This window comes from Oncorhynchus mykiss, chromosome 4 (assembly GCF_013265735.2).
Source record: "Oncorhynchus mykiss isolate Arlee chromosome 4, USDA_OmykA_1.1, whole genome shotgun sequence".
Classification (NCBI taxonomy): domain Eukaryota; kingdom Metazoa; phylum Chordata; class Actinopteri; order Salmoniformes; family Salmonidae; genus Oncorhynchus; species Oncorhynchus mykiss.
The window spans coordinates 21,756,935-21,775,949 of NC_048568.1; the positions used below are offsets into that span (position 1 = coordinate 21,756,935).

The 19,015-nt window shown below is 40.7% G+C and overlaps 1 protein-coding gene across 1 annotated transcript; it reads right to left on the bottom strand.

Annotated features, from left to right (window-relative positions):
- Nucleotides 1–7,167: 7,167 nt before the first annotated feature.
- LOC118964448 (fasciculation and elongation protein zeta-2-like) lies at nt 7,168–15,677 on the bottom strand. Its single transcript, XM_036975893.1, has 5 exons — nt 15,336–15,677; nt 13,682–13,762; nt 11,224–11,299; nt 10,963–11,028; nt 7,168–10,287 (listed from the first exon to the last, which is right to left on the bottom strand). The coding sequence occupies exons 1-5, from the start codon at nt 15,660–15,662 to the stop codon at nt 10,271–10,273; spliced, it is 567 nt and encodes a 188-aa protein (XP_036831788.1). The 5' UTR covers nt 15,663–15,677; the 3' UTR covers nt 7,168–10,270.
- Between the last annotated feature and the right edge of the window lie 3,338 nt (nt 15,678–19,015).

Genomic DNA, 19,015 nt, shown 5'->3' on the forward strand with positions numbered 1-19,015 from the left:
AAGCAAACAGGAAAATAATCATCCAGAAGCGGGGCTCCTAGTGGATGGGAACTTTAATGCAGGGAAACTTAAATCTGTTGTAGCCTAATTTTTACCAGCATGTCACATGTGCAACCAGAAGAAAAAATACTTTATTTTAAGAATGTGAAATGTCAGAATAATAGTAGAGAGAATGATTAATTTCAGCTTTTATTTCTTTCATCACATTCCCAGTAGGTCAGAAGTTTACATGCACTCAATTAGTATTTGGTAGCATTGCCTTTAAATTGTTTAACTTGGGTCAAACGGTTTGGGTAGCCTTCCACAAGCTTCCACAATAAGTTGGATGAATTTTGTCTCATTCCTCCTGACAGAGCTGGTGTAACTTAGTCAGGTTTGTAGGCCTCCTTGCTTGCACAAGCTTTTTCAGTTCTGCCCACAAATTGTCTATAGGATTGAGGTCAGGGCTTTGTGATGGCCACTCCAATACCTTGACTTTGTTGTCATTAAGCCATTTTCCACAACTTTGCTAGTATGCTTGGGGTCATAATCCATTTGGAAGACCCATTTGCAAGCAGGCCCATTGTTGTGCCACTATGGAGCAGTGGCTTCTTCCTTGCTGAGCGACCTTTCAGGTTATGGTGATATAGGACTCGTTTTACTGTGGATATAGATACTTTTGTACCTGTTTCCTACAGCATCTTCACAAGGTCCTTTGCTGTTGTTCTGTAATTGATTTGCACTTTTCGCACCAGAGTACGTTCATCTCTAGGAGACAGAACGCGTCTCCTTCCTGAGCGGTATGACGGCTACGTGGTCCCATGGTGTATATACTTGCGTACTATTGTTTGTACAGATGAACATGGTACCTTTAGGCGTTTGGAAATTGCTCCCAGAATGGACCAGACTTGTGGAGGTCTAAAAAAAAATTCTGAGGTCTTGGCTGATTTTTTCTTTTGATTTTCCCATGATGTCAAGTAAAGAGGCACTGAGTTTGAAGGTTGGCCATGAAATACATCCACAGGTACACCTCCAATTGACTCAAATGATGTCAATTAGCCTATCAGAAGCTTCTAAAGCCATGACATCATTTTCTGGAATTTTCCAAGCTGGTTAAGGGCACGGTCAATTTAGTTTATGTAAACTTCTGACCAACTGGAATTGTGATACAGTAAATTATTAGTCAAATAATCTGTCTGTAAACAATTGTTGGAAAAATTACTTGTGTCATGCACAAAGTAGATGTCCTAACCGACTTGCCAAAACTATGGTTTGTTAACAAGGAATTTGTGGAGTGGTTGAAAAACGAGTTTTAATGACTCCAACCTAAGTGTATGTAAACTTCCGACTTCAACTGTATATACTAGGTGGTGTCAGAGGAAGTCCCCAAAAATGGTCAAAGACGCCAGTCACCCAAGTCATAGACTGTTCTCTCTGCTACCGCACGGCAAGAGGTTTTGTAGTGCCAAGACTAGGTCCAAAAGGCTCAACCCCCAAGCCATAAGACTGCTGAACAATTAATCAAATGGCCACCTGGACTATTTACATTGACCCCCCCCTCTTTTTTTTTTTACACTTCAGCTACTCGCTGTTCATTATCTATGCATAGTCACTTTACCCCTACCTACATGTACAAACTACCTCGACTAACCTGTACCCCTGCACATTGACTCTGTACCGGTGGTACCCCCTGTATATAGCCTCAGTATTGTAATTGTATTATGTAACTTTTTATTTTATACTTTAATTTATTTCGTAAATATTTTCGTAACTCTATTTCTTGAACTGCATTGTTGGTTAAGGGCTTGTAAGTAAGAATTTCACGGTAAGGTAACCTGTTGTATTCGGTGCATGTCCAATACAACCATACATTTGTGTTATTTTTATCAACAGGGGTACACTTCCTATGGAATGCACATTGACACAATCCACATAACACCACTAAGGACTTCAGAGGATTATGACATTTAGAGCAATGTGTGTTTTTGGTCATGAGATTAGTTGAAACACATGAACAAAGTAGAATAAATATGTGTTTATGTGTTGAGTGTGTGTGCATGTCAATTCAGAAATCAGTTGACTATAGCGGAGTCACTTGCCATAGGCCTACGAAAGAGAGGGGGGGGGGGGGGGGGGGGGGGGTGAATGACCAGCTGATCATACTTCAACTAGTCGTGGCAGCAGTACCTTTTCTTTTGATTAAGATTTTGGCTCCCTTCAGTCATTTGGCTCTCCTGAGAATATGAGCAGTTTCACCACAATAGATCTGGACCGTCTATCGGGGAAGAAATGTCCATTCCTATGTGCCCTCTCCATCACGATGAGTTTAGGGCCCAGTTTGGGTTGATCTGCCAAGAGTTTCTTGTGATTCTGTGTCATGCCATGTTTCAGTCTTTACGTCCTCAATTCTTTCGATTAAAATGTTATTGCGTCTTGATTGATTTGAGGTAGTCTCCTTTGAAAGAGTGCCAATCAAGTGTTGTTTGGAAAATTGCGAAATCCTCAGACATGGTTTTGAATGCAGTCTGGCTGGTGACATTCTCGCCCTATAGCTCCACCTCCCACTGCGTACATTCCAAACTGTTTAAATTCCATTACATCCTTAAACAGATCATCAACACTTTTGTTGGTAGAATCCATAAAGAGTTGCAGGAAGGACTTAAAGTTATTTACCTGCAGATCTATTAGATCTTTATAGAACTTGAGTAGTTCATGGAGTGTAGTACTTGATATGTATTATTCTTCCACATTGAGCTTTGAGGCGTTTTTCTGTCTATTATTAGCCATGCTACAAGCTTGTTGTCAGCTAAAAATCCCTCTCAAAAACAACCTCCGCCAGATAAATGACAAACACACACTTGATCACACATGCACCAGTACGATAAACAGACAGAAGGCGAAGGATCCTGGCTACACTTTACTAAACAAGCGGGAGATTATTAACACGGAACCCAAACCGGCTGCGCGCGTGCGCCATCGTGCATAAATTTATTTTGTCCCCCCACACCAAACGCGATCATGACACGCAGGTTAAAATATCAAAACAAACTCTGAACCAATTATATTAATTTGGGGACAGGTCGAAAAGCATTAAACATTTATGGAAATGTAGCTAGCTAGCTTGCACTTGCTAGCTAATTTGTCCTATTTAGCTAGCTTGCTGTTGCTAGCTAATTTGTCCTGGGATATAAACATTGAGTTTTATTTTACCTGAAATGCACAAGATACTCTACTCCACTTATTAATCCACACATAAAATGGTCAACCGAATCGTTTCTAGTCATCACTCCTCCTTCCAGGAGTTTTATTCTCTTGACTTTATATTGTGATGGGCAACTTTCATAAATTAGGTGTATTACAGCTACTGACCTCATTCGTCTTTCAGTCACCCCCGTGGGTATAACCAATGAGGAGATGGCACGTGGGTACCTGCTTCTATAAACCAATGAGGAGATGGGAGAGACAGGACTTGCAGAGCGAACTGCAGTCACAAATAGAACTGACATCTATTTTACCCCTTAGCAACGCAGACGCTCATTGGTGCGCGCGAGCAGTGTGGGTGAAATAATTGAATAATATAGATTTCTAAATTTATTTATCAATGCTTGCACACGCGACGTGAGCGGTGTGGTCAGCCTGTAACTCGCAAATTAGTGCTGTGGATACACCCGTCAAAGATGCTTTGGAGAGACAGTGGCAGGAGCATTCGTTTACCCATGGAATGAGCAGCATAAACGAATAAAGCATTGCATCATATCATCGCATTATGGAAAGGACAGGCTACTTCGACACTGACAAAATGAAAATCTGAACATCAATAAAAACGACCCTGTCTTGAATTTATCAATAGCCTAGGCCTAGGTTTGTGAAGACACATATTGTAGGCTACAATATGAGAAGGAAATGATAGTCCTAAAAATGCTTTCCAGTTTCCCAATGATGCACAGCTCACTTTCTGGTGATGGCCAATGCACTTGTGCCAAAACTCTCTCTCTCTTGTTTTACTTTGTAAAATAATATTTTGAAGTGTATCAAATATGTTGGTAGCCTACAGCAGACAGATAGATTCGAGTCTTCTCTCTTCAGCAGGAGCCATTTTCTTTCCAATCTGTGTATTCCCATGATTGTATTATAAATATTGAGAAAGGCCTGTTTTGTCAACATGCTGTTTGTTCACTGACAGATTTACTGCGCATTCCCAACTGTAGGCTTGTTATTGGGCTACACTCCACAGCTAGGCTATTATTTTATAAAGAAACTATTGATAATCTGTGGCTAAATTATAGGCCTTCTTGTGGTAGGCTATTCAGAATTATTTCATTTATTTCTGAACACACAGCATGAATTCTATAACTTTGGCATATGTATTTGTTGCAGCTATGATTCTGTAAGGAAATAAATGATCAAGTGTAACGCTGGAGAGATGAAAGTTGCAGGCTCATGTCTATCAGAGCAGAGAGAGGGAGAGATAACATAGAAAGAACATCTCATTCAAGTTCTGTGAGAGATAGATACAGGCACGCTTCTCACACAGCCATGGTCTCAAACCTAGGTTACAACCGCAGACCACTTGTAACCATGCCAGCCCAGGACCTCCACATCTGGCTTCTTCCCCTGCGGGATTGTCTGAGACCAGCCACCCGGACTGCTGATAAAACTGTGGATTTGCACAAGCAAATCATTTCTGCACAAATTGTCAGAAACCATCTCAGGGAAGCTCATCTGCCTGCTCGTCGTCCTCACCAGGGTCTTGACCTGACTCCAATTCGTCATTGTAACCGTGGGCAAATGCTCACCTTCGATGGCCACTGGGACGCTGGAGAAGTGTGCTCTTCATGGATGAATCCTGGTTTCAACTGTAATAGGCAGATGGCAGACAGCGTGTATGGCGCCGTGTGGGTGAGTGGTTTGTTGATGTCAACATTGTGAACAGAGTGCCAAATGGTGGCAGTGGGGTTATGGTATGGGCAAGCTTAAGCTATAGATAATGAACACAATTGTATTTTATCGATGGCAATTTGAATGCACAGATACTGTGACGAGATCCTGAGGCCCATTGTTGTGCCATTCATCCACCGCCATCACCTCATGTTTCAACATGATAATGCATGGCCGGCCCCATGTCGCAAGAATCTGTACACAATTCCTGGAAGCTGAAAATGTCCCAGTTTTTCATGGCCTGCATATTCACCAGACATGTCACCCATTGAGCACGTTTGGGATGCTCTGGATTGGCGTGTACGACAGGGTGTTCCAGTTCCTGCCAATATCCAGCAACTTGGCACAGCCATTTAAGAGAAGTGGGACAACATTCCACAGGCCACAATCAACAGCCTGATCAACTCTATGCGAAGGAGATGTGTCGCACTGCCTGAGGCAAATGATGGTCACACCAGATATTGACTGGTTTTCTGATCCATGTCCCTACCCCTTTTAAAAAAAAAAGGTATCTGTGACCAAAAGATGCATATCTGTATTCCCAGTCATGTGAAATCCATAGGCCTAATGAATTTATTTCAATTGACTGATTTCCTTATGTGAACTGTAACTCAGTAGAATCTTTGAAATTGATGCGCAAAGAATTTTAACAAACAAAGAACAGAAATGCCACAGCAGTGGGTTAGTAATAGATGGTCAGTCATGGAAAAAGTACCCAACTGTCATACTTGAGTAAAAGATACCTGAATAGAAAATGACTCAAGTAAAAGTCAACTAGTAAAATACTACTTAAGTAAAAGTATTTGGTTTAAAATATACTTAAGTATAAAAATAAAAGTTAATTGCTATAATATACTTAAGTATCAAAAGTAAAAATACAACTTTAAATTCCTTATATTAAGCAAATAAGGGGCACACTCAGACATCATTTACAAATGATGCAAGTGTGTTTAGTGAGTCCGCCAGATCAGAGGCCGTCTGACTGAAGTCTGAGATTTCCCATTTCCGAGTTTCAAGTTGTTTTGAACATGGCAGAAGTCATGCTAGATTGATAACATGGCCAATGTATTCAACCTTTTCTGGTCCATGGTTTTGCGTGTGAATGTTTATCCTTTAAAGCTCAGAAAAGAGACCCTTTCAGACAGATTTTTTAAATCCTTAAAGCCAGACTTGGACCACACATCCTCTCCACCTAATAGCAGGCAGGGGAAGCAAAATAGTGATTGCTTTGCGGCGCTTGCAGTTAGCCATTGATTCCTTCCAAACCACTCGTTGAACTTGCGATTTCCGACTTGTGTAATGTTTATGTCCTATGGCCGATGAACACCGATACGTGTTATCTATAATTTCTCTTCAGATAGTGCCAAGGATTGAAAAGCATTTGCCAGTAGATTGTCGACGTGATTCATGATGACTGCTTGAGCCTATCACGGCGCAAATAGAGAAGATTACCAATGCCCACCCTTGTATTTTCGCTTGCTGCACCGAGCTAGGCTGAAACACCTGCATTTTGGAGCTGCCTTACTCAAGAAAGAGATCATGTTCGTATGCAGCTTTATTCATTAAATTAATATATCTATATATATTTGACATTGTTTGCAAACTGATATGTGACACGAATTAATACCAAATCAACATGAAAAACAGGCAAAAAGAAAATGGTCATATATATTTTTAAGCTCTGCCCCACCTGCCCTGAATGACAGGTCGCCACTGCTTAGAACTATTCCTCTTTGGCTATGACTGCAACGTTGTGCAGTTTGGTTTTTACTGCTTCTTCACATCGAACTGATAAATGACTCACTTCAGATTGTCTAAGAAAATGACTTTTCTTGGGAGCAAGACTGACATAATTCTGGGACAGATGCATGAGTGCTTCCATGAAATAGGACTCCCGAGGAGGTAGAGGGGCTGATGGAGAGAAGAGCTGCCCGTTAGTTACACTGAGAGAATAACATTACATTTTTTCAATTAACAGTATTTAAGGCATCCATTTATATTCAGATTTGTTCTTATAGCTACACTGACCTAACATAGAAAGAGAAGAGTATGCCATTTTTATTTGATATAAAACATATTTGTACATTGACTTGCTGTTGCTCTGCATGTAAGAATGCCTTTTGATAGGTTTCTGCACATTTTCTGTTTACAGATTGCATCTATTAAAAGTATTTTGATAGTAACTTTAAGTAGAGTAAAAAGGTGATTTAATACCAATTATTGATCGTCATGGATGCACTTACAAACCAATAGTATGACACCAAAGTAAACATTTTATTTTGAAATGAGTTCCAATGTAATTCTGGCACAAAACGTTTGTACCACTACAGTCGATATGGTTACAAAACAAACATTTACTGAATAAATGAATGTACTTTAGTACCTCATGACAACAAGACAAGTAAACATAAAAACCCAAAATGGGGGAAGAAGTATATTGCATTAAAAATAAAAGAGTAGATTCTATTATACAAAAGTTCTGGCATTTACAAAGGCAGCCTTATTTGTTGCTTGTGTCTATATAAATATAAATCTCTAGATAAAGCGTGGATATACGCTGATATGGTCCCTCTATTTTAGCAGACATGCGACGAGGGGTGGGGCTTTAGCCTGAGTCGATAACCTTCTCTGATCTCTGTGACAACCCCATGCCGCTCCAAGACAACCAGAATAATACTAGTTCTCAACTCGACTAGTTTCAAGGAGTCCAAACCCCACCCAAGCTAGTATACATTTCAGTTCAGCTTAACTTTCTTATTACAATGTGGTTCAATGCTAAGGATCCCTTTAGTGTGACCTTAATCCTTATCATTCATTTTATTTACTTTAAGTAAAAGTAGATAAAGTGCATGCAGCACATGCTTGGGGTTCTGAATGATTCTGAAGCTTGCTACAGTTGAAAGATAGCTACATATGATTCTGTACAGTACGTAGAGGTCTACTGGCTTCCCTTACTAAAGAAAGATGCCTTCTGAGACCCTCAACTAAAACCCAACATCTCTTCATAACATACACAATGATACAGGGAAAAGAGAGCTTCCGTAAGACTCGATGATTCCTGCCAACTACACCAGACTTCTACTAGTGAGGACTGGCACTACCATTGACTTACAGCGGCCCACCTGGGATATCTAGTTGCTGTCTATAGGTGTCAGGTTGCCTTGATACAGCGCTATCGCAAGCTGATGCTACAACGTCCACTTAGCTAGGTACTAGCCTATACTTGTCTGAAACCTTATCACTGATGTTACTATATTACTACTCAGGCCTAGGACAGACAAAAACTACTAAATGGCTACTCAAGCTATAGGATGATGGGCTTGCTAATGCTTCAACATTATCCCCAAGCATGGCGTAACAACATCTACACTCTTTCTTCCTAACACGATCCATAATGCTGTACTTCTGTGGACAGGCTGGCTGCTGTAGAACCGATGCTCTGGGTGTACCTGAGAGTAGTGATAGACCAGACCTGATGGGCTTGTGTGTTATTGTAATTATTGTGCACTGAGCTTAGTTACTGCTGATGATTTGACAGGATTGTACAGAGGTGATATTATAGACAGTGCTGAAGGTTAGTGGTTGTGGATGTAGACAATGGGTTTTTGAAATATTTAAGTTTGAAAAATCTCTCCTGCTTTTGTACAGAAACCTCTCTACATCCTTTAAATTGTCTACATAAGTACATGCAACGATTTGGTGATCTACTACTGTTGCTACGTCCACTAGACAAGACAAGATAACATGTCATCACTAGATCCCCAACATTTACACAACATCAAAGAGTTATTAGTTCTAAACACAACATGGCAGGATCAACTCACAGCAATTTAACCATTATTTTACATTCTAATATTATTGCTGTAACCCTTCACTTACTGTACTTTATAGAGGAGGTATGAGGCAAGTATACAGGGTGATGTCATGTGACATCCCTAGGAGGGGTCAGAGGTTGACGGCTAGTGTTTACATAACAATGGTGATGTTATAATAAGTGGCCACACACTGCTGGCAGTAAAAAGTCCCTCATCTCTCTAAAACTACAGAAAAATAAAAAGCTGTGCAAGTTTGTTCTTTGTTACCTTCTTACTAACTTCTGTCATTATTTTTCCCTTTTTTGAGAAGTTATCACTTAAAAAAAAAAAAGTTCCATCTGTGCAATTTCACATTGTAGTATACAAACAATGCTTTATAATATTTGACCGATGTAGCTCCCTAATCCTATGTAGCAGCATGCAAAGACGTGCACAACCTTTAAGGGGGTTTATGAAACATAAAACCTAAGAGATGGTGAAAACAAGGCTTCTGAACCCCACTAATCCCATGGTCTGTCAATCATTAATTGCTCTGAACCAATAGCTCTCTGATAAAGTGGCGAGCTCCCATTGGACTGATCCCGCCATAGTTAGACTGGTTCAGGAAGCCTTATTTTCCCATCCCTCCTATATATACCCACACACAGAGGGAATTAGCCAGTTTAACAGAGAAAAGCTGCATCCCAATTGTCAAGTGACTTCTTCTCCTTGTCTCCTCACCCTAACCTTTAATGATGTGAAAAGGCAGGCAGGTGAATGTAGAGGAATTTGTTTTCCATCTCCAGTTCCTTCACATCAGTGCAAACGGAGGATAGAAGATGAGAACAGCAAGCCACTTTAGACAATGGAGAGTAATACTGCTAACATGCAGAGAAGACATTAAAACGAATGTGAGATATTAGCATTACAACATTAAAAAAACATTTAAGATTACACGTAAAAGGTGAGAAGATTATAAGGTAAAACAGGCATTAAAATGTGAATCTCAAAAGGTTGCGGGAAAAGTTGTTGTGGAGAAAATAAATACTCCATCAGGAAGAGTCCACCTTATTAGGGGGGTGGGTGACTCCTTCCATTGGTATGTTCAAGAACTCTGCAGCTCCTGAGCGCAGGGCCAGCTTTAGCCTTTTGGGGGCTCTAAGAGCGGCAAATTTGTTTCATGGGACCCCTCTTGATGACAGTCAGAAAAATGCATGTTTTAAAGATAATTTCCTGCAGTTCTACACATTTTGCCATGGGGCAGAGAGAACATTTAGCAATTTTCTACGAAAAATTCATGCAATTCTAGTTCTGCCATGGGGCAGAGAGACATTATTGCATTTCTACCCATTTTACCATGGGGTGAATAATTTCCTACAATTCATCACATTTTACCATGGCTTATGCCATGTTATTGATATCTGAGTGAGAGTGACTAACAAAATCAATGAGGGCCCCCTGGAGGTCAGGGACAGTAAGTTGAGTTCCTAAAAAATAAAAAGTGCTTATGCCTTGAGTGTGTTCAGAGTGTTGTAGAACAGGTGGCTCCTCCACTGGGTTTATGTGGGACACAGCACTGTAGGGACAAGAAGAACACCCAGAAAACAGCTGTCAACCTAAAATGATGTACCACATGGAAGAGAGCAATTAAGAACGGACGGGAGGGTGAGCAAGAGCGTGTGTGTGAGTAGGAGGAGGGAGTGTGTGTAAGATAGAGGGTAAGTAAAGTAAGTACACCATAATCACAATCACAGCACAGGTACACTACACTACAGCACAGAGCCAGGGAAGGGGGCTGTCTCGGAGGTGTGTGAGAGCGGGCTCTCCACACATTGCGTGTGTGTGCGTTTCCTGTATGCATGTCATTGTGTGTGTGTGTGTGTGGCTCACAAACCTCCACCTTTCTCATACTAGAACTAGCGACAGAGCAGCGCAGCAGAGGCGAGAAACAAGGAGGGTAAAGGTCAAGATGAAAGGCTTCGAAAAACCCTGCAGGCCTTCAGTGAACAAAGAACACATTGGAAGTAGACCCTCCTAATAACATGTGTCCTAACAGGACCCTTGTGTCCTGCAGCATCTTTCTCCGGCACTAGGTCATAGTGAGACTGTCAATCTAGACAAAAGCTCTGTTTTGAATGGGAGCAATGTTTCCTCAAAGTAATTGAGTATCTTTGAGAATGTACACCTTGTGTGGTAATGTGTGGTGTTTTGAACGGGAGTAAGAGTTTTGAAACTGGTAGGGAGGGAGTACCTTTGAGAATGTAGTCTGTTAGGAGGCTGGGTACCTTCTCACTGTCCTCCCGCATGGCATGCAGAACTGCATGGAGGGAAGAGCAAAAAATGAAAAAAGATTTGGGATGAGTTACTATCATGGTCATAATAGGACATTTCGGTCTTCACATTACAGCTTTCATCGGTTGGCCTACAGTGACTTAAAAAGTTAACAGACAAAGTGTGGTTTGTAAAATAAATAATACAAGGTTGTAATAAACAGGAACATGTCCGTACTCACTCTTGGTGAGGATCTGAAGGTCTTCCACAGAGGGGGAGCCAGAGTTCTTCTCATAGGGGATAACTGTGGTCAGATACTGAGAGCGAGAAACACACGTCACAACCACAGAATGAGGAGAGAGAGAACACGACACAGGAGAGAGGGAAGGCAAAGGATGGAGGGGGATAAAAAAAAAGACAAAAATGTTGAACAGAAAGAAAAAGAAAAACTGCACCATGATAAAAGAGAAAGTTAAGAATTTTTGATGCAAAACTCGTCTGTAGTTCTGCCTGCTTGAACGACAAATAGCTCAGATACACATAAAAACATGAAATGACCCCGTGATTCGATAGAGCGTCACTCAGTGATGCACAAATATGATATAACATTCAACATGGGTAAATCTTAACTTTCAACTGGAACAACCAGCATTTTAACTACTTTGCAGACAACCATAATATCCATAAAAAATATAAAATTCCCAGTTTACGCTACAAAATCAACTTAAAGAGGTTTTAAAAAGAGGTTAGATTTGACTCAGAATTCTATGACAGAGTAAGGAAATGTTGGCAGAATAGATGGATGCATATCAATGTATGAATAATATAATTCACCAATATTTTTCTTGGTAGTCCAACAAATCTTGCTCTCAGATTGTAAAATCACAGCTGGCCTGGTACATTGTTTGTTGTCTCCAGCCATTTGGGATGCGCTGTTTCAGTTTCAATTACTCAATATAGTAATGAACGTGCAGGGACGAGACAGACAGGCAGATTTTCTCGGCCAGTCGGAATCATGAATCAGCTGGCATAATTTGTATGGATATATACAAAGAAATATAAATTGAAAAAAGGTCAAACGAAACGAAGTGCAGCTAGTTTGCAGTCTTTCCAGTTTCAGTTTGAAGTGACTCTGTTAGCTGTGTTGTTGGCTAGCTCCCCTGAACAACAGTTTCCTGGTGAGAGAGCACATTCTCCATACCAGGCGAAATCACGCCTCATTAGCTCATTGTTACGCATGTATCCAAATAAATGTCACTGGAAAACAGCTTAAACAAATGCAGCTACATTGCTGTTATTCTGGCTGCACTTTTTGACACGATCGTAAGTTACCTGTAGTTGGCTAGCTAGCTAGCAAGCAAGGGATAACATTTACAAGCACCGACTGGGTCGCGTCCATAGATACAGAGCAGAAAGACTGAACGACTGGGTCACGTCTCTGGAAACCGAACCGATAGAGCGAACGACCAGCCGGCTTGGGTAGCAACCCTAGATTTGTGTCGGGACTATTTCTTGTGGAAGGATGAAATAGTATGAATAAATTCATCAAAATAAAGTTAATAAAGTTATTTGAATATGTTGGTAATCCGATGTATAAAAGTGATAACACCCTCGAAGCCGGTGTTTGGAGGATATATTGGCAGTTTTCTGCCCCCGACTTGTCTCGGACCTAACACACGTACCAATATATCCTCCAAACACCGGCTTCTAGGGCATTGTCACTTAAGTCTTTTTTTTTTTACGGCGTGCGGCTGGGATCTTTCATCTCAGCACTTTACATTTATATCTCTGTTCAGTGTATGTTCGCTGACGGAATATAAATTATGTCAGTAGATTTTCTGTATTCCTCAGAGGGGACACTAATTCAGAGAAGTTTAGGCAGCTAGACAAATTCCCTAAATTTGCCGTTGTTCCCCTGTTAATGAAGTGTTCAAGCAATGTCAGTTGAGTTGAATCAAAAGATGACAGCACATATTGATCATTGACATAAATGCAGTGGCCCGTTCTATTCATTCTATTTATATGGCAGCACATGCAATCAGGCGCAAAGGAGGGGAGAAAATGTGCTATTCAAACGGTTATTATTACGCTGGCCAATTATAGTCATCCAAAATTCCATGACTGTCACAATCCTAAACCTTTACCATCACCCTTTGTATGAATTGTTGGAAGTCAAGAAACTGAATATTTGATAGTGAGAGAGTCATTGGTCGACTCCGAGCCAATAATGAGTGAAAGTAAGTTGTGATTGGTTGGTGTGTGGCTGTAGGTGAGGTTTAAGGCCATTGGTTGGTTTTAGCTTGGTGGGAGACAACTGGGCATTAGTAATAGGAGGATGCTTGTTTGCAGGAAATAAGGAGTGCACACTACTGGATGATTCAGCATCCAGTTACAGCCAATCTCAAGGCTAAATGCTCAGTCAACAAGACAGGAAAAGGATAAGGGAAGAAAAGAACAAGTCATAAAAAGAGAAGGATATGAAAGCTGAGAAGGAGAGCTGCTTAATTTGTGTTTGATGGACAGAGAGAATGAGCCACAGGATGAGAGAGCAGAAAGGAGGGCTTGAGTTAAATTGAAAATGAAAGATGGTAAAATAAAGAGGACATGTGGTAAACACAGCAGCGGCAAAAGCTGTAGAGAAAAGAACTGCAAAGAAAAATGTCAAAAAGATGAGAGGATAGCTAGAGAGAGAGGGGCACCTGTTTGTCCCCTCCTGTGATGCCGAAAGTTTGACGGAGGCCGTTCTGAATGACAGTGGACAGCCCTTCCATAGTGAAGAGCTAGAGGAAGGGAGAGGAGGGAGAGAACGCAAGAGAGATAAAACTACCAGAGAAAGAATGAGAAACCCTCCAAAAAGACATGAGAGCTCTAGAGAGCATGAGAATAAGAAGAGGGGTATAGAACTGGATTCAACCTGCCATCGTTTCTGGTTCCGAAAAGGACAAATTATCCGCACGGAAGTCCAACAGTTCAGATTGGACAAAAACAATGGCAAGGTGAATTCAGACCTACAGGGTCGTTTATTTTACTGTCCAGTTTTCAGCTGGTATTTACAAAGACATATAACAAAGCCCAATAATTACAATGTAATGATGTAAATAAATACATTTTCAGTATGTAAATAGTAGGCTAATAGTGGACTGTAGAATAAAGCAGAAGGAGAGACAGAAAGAGAGACCCAACAGGGTCTGCAGGGTGAGTGCAGAAGTTAGTACAGGACTACTGCAGGGTGTTGTTTTGCACTTCCAGGCATGTCTCTCATGCATTTCTTCTGTTTCCAGTGCATGCATCTAACCTGGTTTGTGCCTGTATAAATGGGCGTGTGCACAATACACTAACAGTGGGGTACAAAATGATTGACACCCTTGATAAAGATGAGCATTAATGACCATATAAAATAAATAATTCAAGTACTGAACTATATTGTATGCTCAAAAAATGTGGGAAATTATGTTATTTTATACTAATACAATTGCCCAGAGAAAGATTTTGTTTAGCAAGTCAATATTTTTCCTGAAAAACGTAGGGGTCAAAATGATTGACCACCCAAAGATTCTTATAAAGTAGTCCAAAGTTGAGTATTTGGTTCCATATTCCTAGCAAACAACGACTACATCAAGCTTGTAACTCTACAGACTTGTTGGATGCATTTGCAGTTTGTTTTGGGTTTATTTTATTCGGATTATTTTGTGCCCAATAGAAATGAATGGTAAATAGACATGCTAAGATATCATTATCATTCATGATTCATTCAGGATTATGGGTAATCATGATAGCATCTACATTAATGTAGAGGTGTTTAGAAACATATACTATTCTTATTTACAATACAATTGACTCCAAAATGACACAATACATTATTTACCATTAATTTAGGGGTGGCAGGTAGCCTCGTGGTTAGAGCGTTGGACTAGTTACCGAAAGGTTGCAAGATTGAATCCCCGAGCTGACAAGGTACTGTTCCTAGGCCATCATTGAAAATAAGAATTGGTTCTCAACTGACTTGCTTAGTTAAATAAAGTTCAAATATTGATGTAGTCATTGTGTGATAGAAATATGGAACCAAATACTAAACTTGTGACTACTTTATTTAGTCTTTGGGGGGTCATTTTGACCACTACATTTGAGTTTAAAAATTATGACTTGTTAAACAAAATCTACTTCTCTGAGCAAATGTATTAGCTCAGTACTTGCATTATTTATTTTATACAGTCAGTACTGCTCATCTTAATTAAGGGTGTCAATAATTTCAGACCCCACTGTATCAAGGCACGTATGTGCATCACAATGTGTATTATATGCATTTCAAATCATACAATACTATGTGTACGAATCTGTGCCCATCTCGCTCACCGTCCCAGGGACATGTGTCCTGTCTGCCCTCTGAGCGCTGCCTGTGGGCCTGATCTTCTTCTTCTTGCGGAGCAGCTCACGGTGCTCCTTCTGCCGATTCTGCACATCGATGAGCAGTGAGATGAAGCTGTTCTTCACCTCCTTCTCAAAGTCCAGCTCGTCCCTCAGGGCCAGGGCCTGGATCAGCTCCTCACTGTAGCGCCTGATGGCCGTCTCCACCTCCTCCAAGGCCTCGCTCAGCTCTGAGACTGAAAGACGACGCAAGCCTGGGAGGAGGTAGGGATTAGAACATAAACATACTAACACATAGAGCTTGACAAATTCCATGAATACATGGCAGGATAACACATCACATACTAACACATACTTACATGGTCAGTCCCAAACGTTTGCATTACAGCTTGATATGTTTTGCATTTAAAGTTACATAACAAGTAAGCAGTAATTGCTGTGTCTATTATGTAACAATGCTACTGTGACCCTGTATCTGTATTCCAGTTGTATATACACTAAATATACAAAACATTTAAGGACACTTGCTCTTTCCCTGACAGACTGACTAGGTGAATCCAGGTGAAAGCTATGATCCCTATATCCTTCCTGTTTGGCCATGTCCGGGGGTATCATCGGATGGGGCCACAGTGTCTCCTGACCCCTCAATGCACTTGTGCCAAAACTCTCTCTCTCTTGTTTTACTTTGTAAAATAATATTTTGAAGTGTATCAAATATGTTGGTAGCCTACAGCAGACAGATAGATTCGAGTCTTCTCTCTTCAGCAGGAGCCATTTTCTTTCCAATCTGTGTATTCCCATGATTGTATTATAAATATTGAGAAAGGCCTGTTTTGTCAACATGCTGTTTGTTCACTGACAGATTTACTGCGCATTCCCAACTGTAGGCTTGTTATTGGGCTACACTCCACAGCTAGGCTATTATTTTATAAAGAAACTATTGATAATCTGTGGCTAAATTATAGGCCTTCTTGTGGTAGGCTATTCAGAATTATTTCATTTATTTCTGAACACACAGCATGAATTCTATAACTTTGGCATATGTATTTGTTGCAGCTATGATTCTGTAAGGAAATAAATGATCAAGTGTAACGCTGGAGAGATGAAAGTTGCAGGCTCATGTCTATCAGAGCAGAGAGAGGGAGAGATAACATAGAAAGAACATCTCATTCAAGTTCTGTGAGAGATAGATACAGGCACGCTTCTCACACAGCCATGGTCTCAAACCTAGGTTACAACCGCAGACCACTTGTAACCATGCCAGCCCAGGACCTCCACATCTGGCTTCTTCCCCTGCGGGATTGTCTGAGACCAGCCACCCGGACTGCTGATAAAACTGTGGATTTGCACAAGCAAATCATTTCTGCACAAATTGTCAGAAACCATCTCAGGGAAGCTCATCTGCCTGCTCGTCGTCCTCACCAGGGTCTTGACCTGACTCCAATTCGTCATTGTAACCGTGGGCAAATGCTCACCTTCGATGGCCACTGGGACGCTGGAGAAGTGTGCTCTTCATGGATGAATCCTGGTTTCAACTGTAATAGGCAGATGGCAGACAGCGTGTATGGCGCCGTGTGGGTGAGTGGTTTGTTGATGTCAACATTGTGAACAGAGTGCCAAATGGTGGCAGTGGGGTTATGGTATGGGCAAGCTTAAGCTATAGATAATGAACACAATTGTATTTTATCGATGGCAATTTGAATGCACAGATACTGTGACGAGATCCTGAGGCCCATTGTTGTGCCATTCATCCACCGCCATCACCTCATGTTTCAACATGATAATGCATGGCCGGCCCCATGTCGCAAGAATCTGTACACAATTCCTGGAAGCTGAAAATGTCCCAGTTTTTCATGGCCTGCATATTCACCAGACATGTCACCCATTGAGCACGTTTGGGATGCTCTGGATTGGCGTGTACGACAGGGTGTTCCAGTTCCTGCCAATATCCAGCAACTTGGCACAGCCATTTAAGAGAAGTGGGACAACATTCCACAGGCCACAATCAACAGCCTGATCAACTCTATGCGAAGGAGATGTGTCGCACTGCCTGAGGCAAATGATGGTCACACCAGATATTGACTGGTTTTCTGATCCATGTCCCTACCCCTTTTAAAAAAAAAAGGTATCTGTGACCAAAAGATGCATATCTGTATTCCCAGTCATGTGAAATCCATAGGCCTAATGAATTTATTTCAATTGACTGATTTCCTTATGTGAACTGTAACTCAGTAGAATCTTTGAAATTGATGCGCAAAGAATTTTAACAAACAAAGAACAGAAATGCCACAGCAGTGGGTTAGTAATAGATGGTCAGTCATGGAAAAAGTACCCAACTGTCATACTTGAGTAAAAGATACCTGAATAGAAAATGACTCAAGTAAAAGTCAACTAGTAAAATACTACTTAAGTAAAAGTATTTGGTTTAAAATATACTTAAGTATAAAAATAAAAGTTAATTGCTATAATATACTTAAGTATCAAAAGTAAAAATACAACTTTAAATTCCTTATATTAAGCAAATAAGGGGCACACTCAGACATCATTTACAAATGATGCAAGTGTGTTTAGTGAGTCCGCCAGATCAGAGGCCGTCTGACTGAAGTCTGAGATTTCCCATTTCCGAGTTTCAAGTTGTTTTGAACATGGCAGAAGTCATGCTAGATTGATAACATGGCCAATGTATTCAACCTTTTCTGGTCCATGGTTTTGCGTGTGAATGTTTATCCTTTAAAGCTCAGAAAAGAGACCCTTTCAGACAGATTTTTTAAATCCTTAAAGCCAGACTTGGACCACACATCCTCTCCACCTAATAGCAGGCAGGGGAAGCAAAATAGTGATTGCTTTGCGGCGCTTGCAGTTAGCCATTGATTCCTTCCAAACCACTCGTTGAACTTGCGATTTCCGACTTGTGTAATGTTTATGTCCTATGGCCGATGAACACCGATACGTGTTATCTATAATTTCTCTTCAGATAGTGCCAAGGATTGAAAAGCATTTGCCAGTAGATTGTCGACGTGATTCATGATGACTGCTTGAGCCTATCACGGCGCAAATAGAGAAGATTACCAATGCCCACCCTTGTATTTTCGCTTGCTGCACCGAGCTAGGCTGAAACACCTGCATTTTGGAGCTGCCTTACTCAAGAAAGAGATCATGTTCGTATGCAGCTTTATTCATTAAATTAATATATCTATATATATTTGACATTGTTTGCAAACTGATATGTGACACGAATTAATACCAAATCAACATGAAAAACAGGCAAAAAGAAAATGGTCATATATATTTTTAAGCTCTGCCCCACCTGCCCTGAATGACAGGTCGCCACTGCTTAGAACTATTCCTCTTTGGCTATGACTGCAACGTTGTGCAGTTTGGTTTTTACTGCTTCTTCACATCGAACTGATAAATGACTCACTTCAGATTGTCTAAGAAAATGACTTTTCTTGGGAGCAAGACTGACATAATTCTGGGACAGATGCATGAGTGCTTCCATGAAATAGGACTCCCGAGGAGGTAGAGGGGCTGATGGAGAGAAGAGCTGCCCGTTAGTTACACTGAGAGAATAACATTACATTTTTTCAATTAACAGTATTTAAGGCATCCATTTATATTCAGATTTGTTCTTATAGCTACACTGACCTAACATAGAAAGAGAAGAGTAT